The sequence below is a fragment of the Octopus bimaculoides genome, chromosome 3, assembly GCF_001194135.2.
Source record: "Octopus bimaculoides isolate UCB-OBI-ISO-001 chromosome 3, ASM119413v2, whole genome shotgun sequence".
Classification (NCBI taxonomy): Eukaryota; Metazoa; Mollusca; class Cephalopoda; order Octopoda; family Octopodidae; genus Octopus; species Octopus bimaculoides.
In genome coordinates this window covers 162,408,822-162,412,960 of record NC_068983.1, presented here as the reverse complement: position 1 = coordinate 162,412,960, position 4,139 = coordinate 162,408,822, and the positions used below count along the sequence as shown (strand labels likewise).

At 36.1% G+C, this 4,139-nt stretch overlaps 2 protein-coding genes across 7 annotated transcripts in view; one reads left to right on the top strand and one right to left on the bottom strand.

Moving 5' to 3' along the window:
• LOC106867196 (E3 SUMO-protein ligase NSE2) overlaps positions 1–4,139 on the bottom strand; it is a 33,037-nt gene that overhangs the window by 17,408 nt on the left and 11,490 nt on the right. Inside the window, exon 1 of one of the 3 annotated variants that reach the window (XM_014912002.2) lies at positions 2,617–2,717. The exons of 1 other annotated variant lie outside the window; for it this stretch is intronic. In XM_014912002.2, the coding sequence (XP_014767488.1) occupies positions 2,617–2,634 (18 nt within the window). In that variant the 5' untranslated portion in view covers positions 2,635–2,717. Of the gene's footprint in view, positions 1–800; positions 915–2,616; positions 2,718–4,139 lie in introns of those variants that run through there. One more of the 3 variants, XM_014912003.2, reaches the window with a different exon arrangement.
• Positions 1,819–4,139, top strand: part of LOC106867195 (nucleolar transcription factor 1) — a 62,405-nt gene continuing 60,084 nt past the window's right edge. For 3 of the 4 annotated variants that reach the window (XM_052966664.1, XM_014911998.2, XM_052966661.1), the window contains exon 1: positions 1,819–1,976. The gene's annotated coding sequence lies outside the window, so the exon portion shown is untranslated. The remainder of the gene's footprint in view (positions 1,977–4,139) is intronic. The other variant, XM_014912000.2, reaches the window with a different exon arrangement.

The following is a 4,139-nucleotide window of genomic DNA, read 5'->3' as shown; positions in this document are numbered from 1 at the left end:
GCCAGCGCGCATTTTTTCCTTCATATTTGTTCAATATACGGTGCACTTCAACTACTACACTATTTTTTTTTCAATTTTTCCACCGGGTGTGGATCTATATAATAACCGATATTTGTCCTCATCCTGATGTTTTTTCTTTCGAAATGATAGATATTATTCGAAGTAGAATTAGGTGTTCTTCGTCGAGCGACGAAGGAACACTTGGAAACTCTGGCAATCATGTACACAACGACCTTAAATTCCAAGAAATAAAATATACGATTGCTGAATTTCTTTCGTCGACAATACAATAAAAACCTAGCAGAGTCACTCCTATATATGATACAAACACCACTATATTTGTGAATTATTATTTATACAATATTTAAAAAAAACAAACATACAAGCGCTCCCAGTGTTAAACACTTCACTTTTTTTCAGTCTCAATAGGTGATACCAAATTCTACTTCTAAGGAATAACTAAATTCTCGAAACATTAATGTTCGTTTCTTCAGAAAATTTAATAAGGTTAGAGTTTCTATTGTGTGTTCTTTTATCCTTCTGTGTTTCTAACCATAATGTAAAGGATTTCTGAAGCCCCCTTGTTGGTTTCTATAAAATAACGTAAGAAGACTGGAAGCCTAACTTCAAGAGTGGCGCCGTTTATTCAAAAACAATGCTTCCTGGTCCACTACAACACTATTCTGGTTTTCAAACGAAAAAGCTGTTTGTATTTTCCCTCCACCTTCAAAACAATTTATTAGCACATATATATGTATATATATATATATATTATGATCTTTTATTAATAACTAACTTACCTTTTTACTTTTCAAAAGTAATTATAAAAGATTCGCCAATTCCAGACAAACATCGCCAAGATGCAATTGAAGTTATCTCCCTCTAAATAATCTTTATGGCGCTAAGATGATCCCATTATAAGGAAATAGGGGTCAAAGGATGGTGAACTTAAAGAAATAAAGCCAATAAGGAGGAAAATAGGAAATAAAGGTTATAAAGACGCTCCACTAGAAATAGTAACCAGGTATCCAATAAATCGCAGCCTACAGTGTTATAAAAAGAAGGATACATACGGTAATACAAGCCAGGAAACGAAGTTAGTGGAGCACTAAACTGTAGTTATACCTGGGGGAAGGTGGGATCGTTATATCTGTATCGTCTAAGATCATAAAGTTGCCCAATCAGGGCCATTGCATCTAAATAACAACTGTTATTTAATAAAAAGAATAAAGAAATAAACTGCAATCTAAAATAAAGGAAGAAATGCCATCAGTGACGAGTCTATTTTTCATCTTACAGCAATAAATTGTAAAACAAAACAGAAAAATCGTTATTCAATTTTCTCGGGAAACAAAACAAAATAATGTCTTTATAATAATGTTTAAGTATAAACTATATAATTATAGAAATATTTATCAACCTAAGGTGGTGATTTTTTTTTTTGTGTTTATGGTTTTGAAATTTCTTCAATTGCGTTCTCTGATTCCCCCATTTTTCTAATCTAATTTTGTCTTTTTTTTCGCAATTTATGTCATATTTTTTTTATAATTCATATGTTTATGAATAAAATTTTATTCTCTTTACAAACAGATACATTAAAGTTTTTTTTTTTAATTTAACAAGAATACTATGCATAGATGTAATATACCATTTCACCTTGTATAATTCTGTTTGACGCTAGTTTTATTTCTCTACATAATTTATAATACAAAAAAAAATTTTTAATTATCAAATATGTAAAATCTAATATTACCCCAACCCTGATGTTACTCCAGCCAAAAAATAATTACGTACAATGAATTAAATGTTACCAGTCCTACACTGGTTGACGCAGATAACCCGAGTTTAAAGGGCGGATAAATGATGTGAAGTTGGTCTAATTCAAATTTCGATGCGTGGTAAAAAGAAGAAAAGCCAGCTTAATTCTAATATCGACCCAGGACATTGTGTTTACTAAACTATTTATAATTTAAAAGGTATGTAGTTTACTCGATAGAGTTTTGAACTAATTCTTTCGCGAATTTTCATACATGATAGGAAAGGAAAAGAGTAACCATGTGGAGTGCCAAAAAAATAACAAACTTTTTTTTTAGTCTTTCAGAATGGTTATTACAATTTTCGTTGTATGAAACAAAATATGTAAAGAAAAAAAAATACCCTTTTCCTTTAATGCAAGATATGGGACTTCTGAGGACGGTTATTCAAAAGCAAAACCGTAAAAATATATTAATTATTAGAAAATTTTATCTAAAATCAGTTTCTTTCTGGGGCAAACAATAATAACCACGTTTATTTCGCGCCACAGGATGACCTCTGCATGGTCATTAGCATGCTGGAAATAAGAGTCAAATTTCCCTCTAAATCACACTACAGTCTTATATTAACAAAGGACACATTGTGATAATGTAATACTGTATAACACAATAATAATAATAATAATGGTTTCAAATATTGGCACAAGGCCAGCAATTTCAGAGGAGGCGGTAAGTCGATTACATCGACATCAGTACTGTTGGTACTTATTTTATCGACCCCAAATACATCCAATGCCGGGTTCCTAGCAACCATAATGGTGAAACGTATATAGAAATTAAGGCGGAGATAAAGAATACGTACACAACCCGTTTTCGGCATAACAAAAACACATTAACTTGGGCAATATGTGATCTTACATTATCGTGTAAGAGTAAAACCGCTTTACGATTGACCGATGATGGATGCTTTTTCTGCAAATTTTTGTGCAATGATTCCAGTTGGCAACAATATTCATCCACATTAACTGTTTTGTTTTGGTTTAACACTTCATGACAGACGACTCACTTCATATCTTATCCAACATAGAACATTACATTTTTCCAATGTAGTCCTGGTTTGGGAATAGATGCTTCTTTTTAATTGGGGGCTAACTATTGTTTTCATTGTATATGATTATGGAGAACTTCTTTTTTTTCATCATCATCATTATCGTTAACGTCGGCTCTCCTCGCTGGCATGGGTTGGACAGTTTGACTGAGGACTGGCAAGCCAGGAGGCTGTACCAGGCTCCAGTCTAAATCTGGCAAGGTTTCTACAGCTGGACACCCTTCCTAATGCCAGCCACTCCAAGAATGTAGTGGATGCTTATCACGTCCCACTGGCATGGGGGCTAATCAGGCGGCACTGGCATCAACCAAGCTTGAATGGTGCTTTTTACGTGCCAGTCTGGTGACACTGGCCTTGGCCACAACTACGATTTCACTTGACTCAACAGGTCTTCTCAAGCACAGCATATTGCCCGACAATTGAAGGGTACTTTTAAACGGGCCCAGTTATGCAACACTGGCATCGGCCATGGCTATGATCTCACTTGGCTTGCAGAGTCTTCTCAAGCACAGTATATCTCCAAAGGTCTCAGTTGCTTGTCATTGTCTCTGTGAGGCCCAGTGTTCAAAGGTCATGCTTCACCACCTCATCCCATGTCTTCTTGGGTCTACCTCTTCCACAGGTTCCCTCCACTGTTAGGGTGTGACACCACACACAGCTGTCCTCATCCATACGCAACACATGACCAAACCAGTGCAGTCATCTCTCTTGCACACCACATCTGATGCTTCTTATGTCCAACTTTTCTCTCAGAGCACTTACACTCTGTCATGTATGCACACTGACATTACACATCCTGTGGAACATACTAGCTTCATTTCTTTCAAGCCTACACATGTCCTCAGCAGTCACAACTCGAGTTTCACTGCCATGTAGCATGGCTGTTTGCAGACATTTATCATACAGTCTACTTTTCACTCTGAGTGAGACACCCTTTGTCACCAGCAGAGGTAGGAGCTCTCTGAACTTTGCCCAGGCTATTCTTATTCTAGCAGTTACACTTTCAGAGTATCCACCCCACTACTGACTTGGTCACCTAGGTAGCGGAAGCTATCAACTACTTCTAATTTTTCCCCCTGGCATGTGATGGAATCTGTTTTCTGTACATCTTCAGTGTTTATTGCTCCTGTGCATATGCCACATACAAAAACTATCTTCCCAGTTAACCTTCTTTTGATATTTCTGCACTTCTTATGTGTCCATAGCTTCCACCAGGTACATCTTATGGAGTTTCTACCTATGCCTTTTCTACAGATCAAGAAGGGCCATCTACCTGA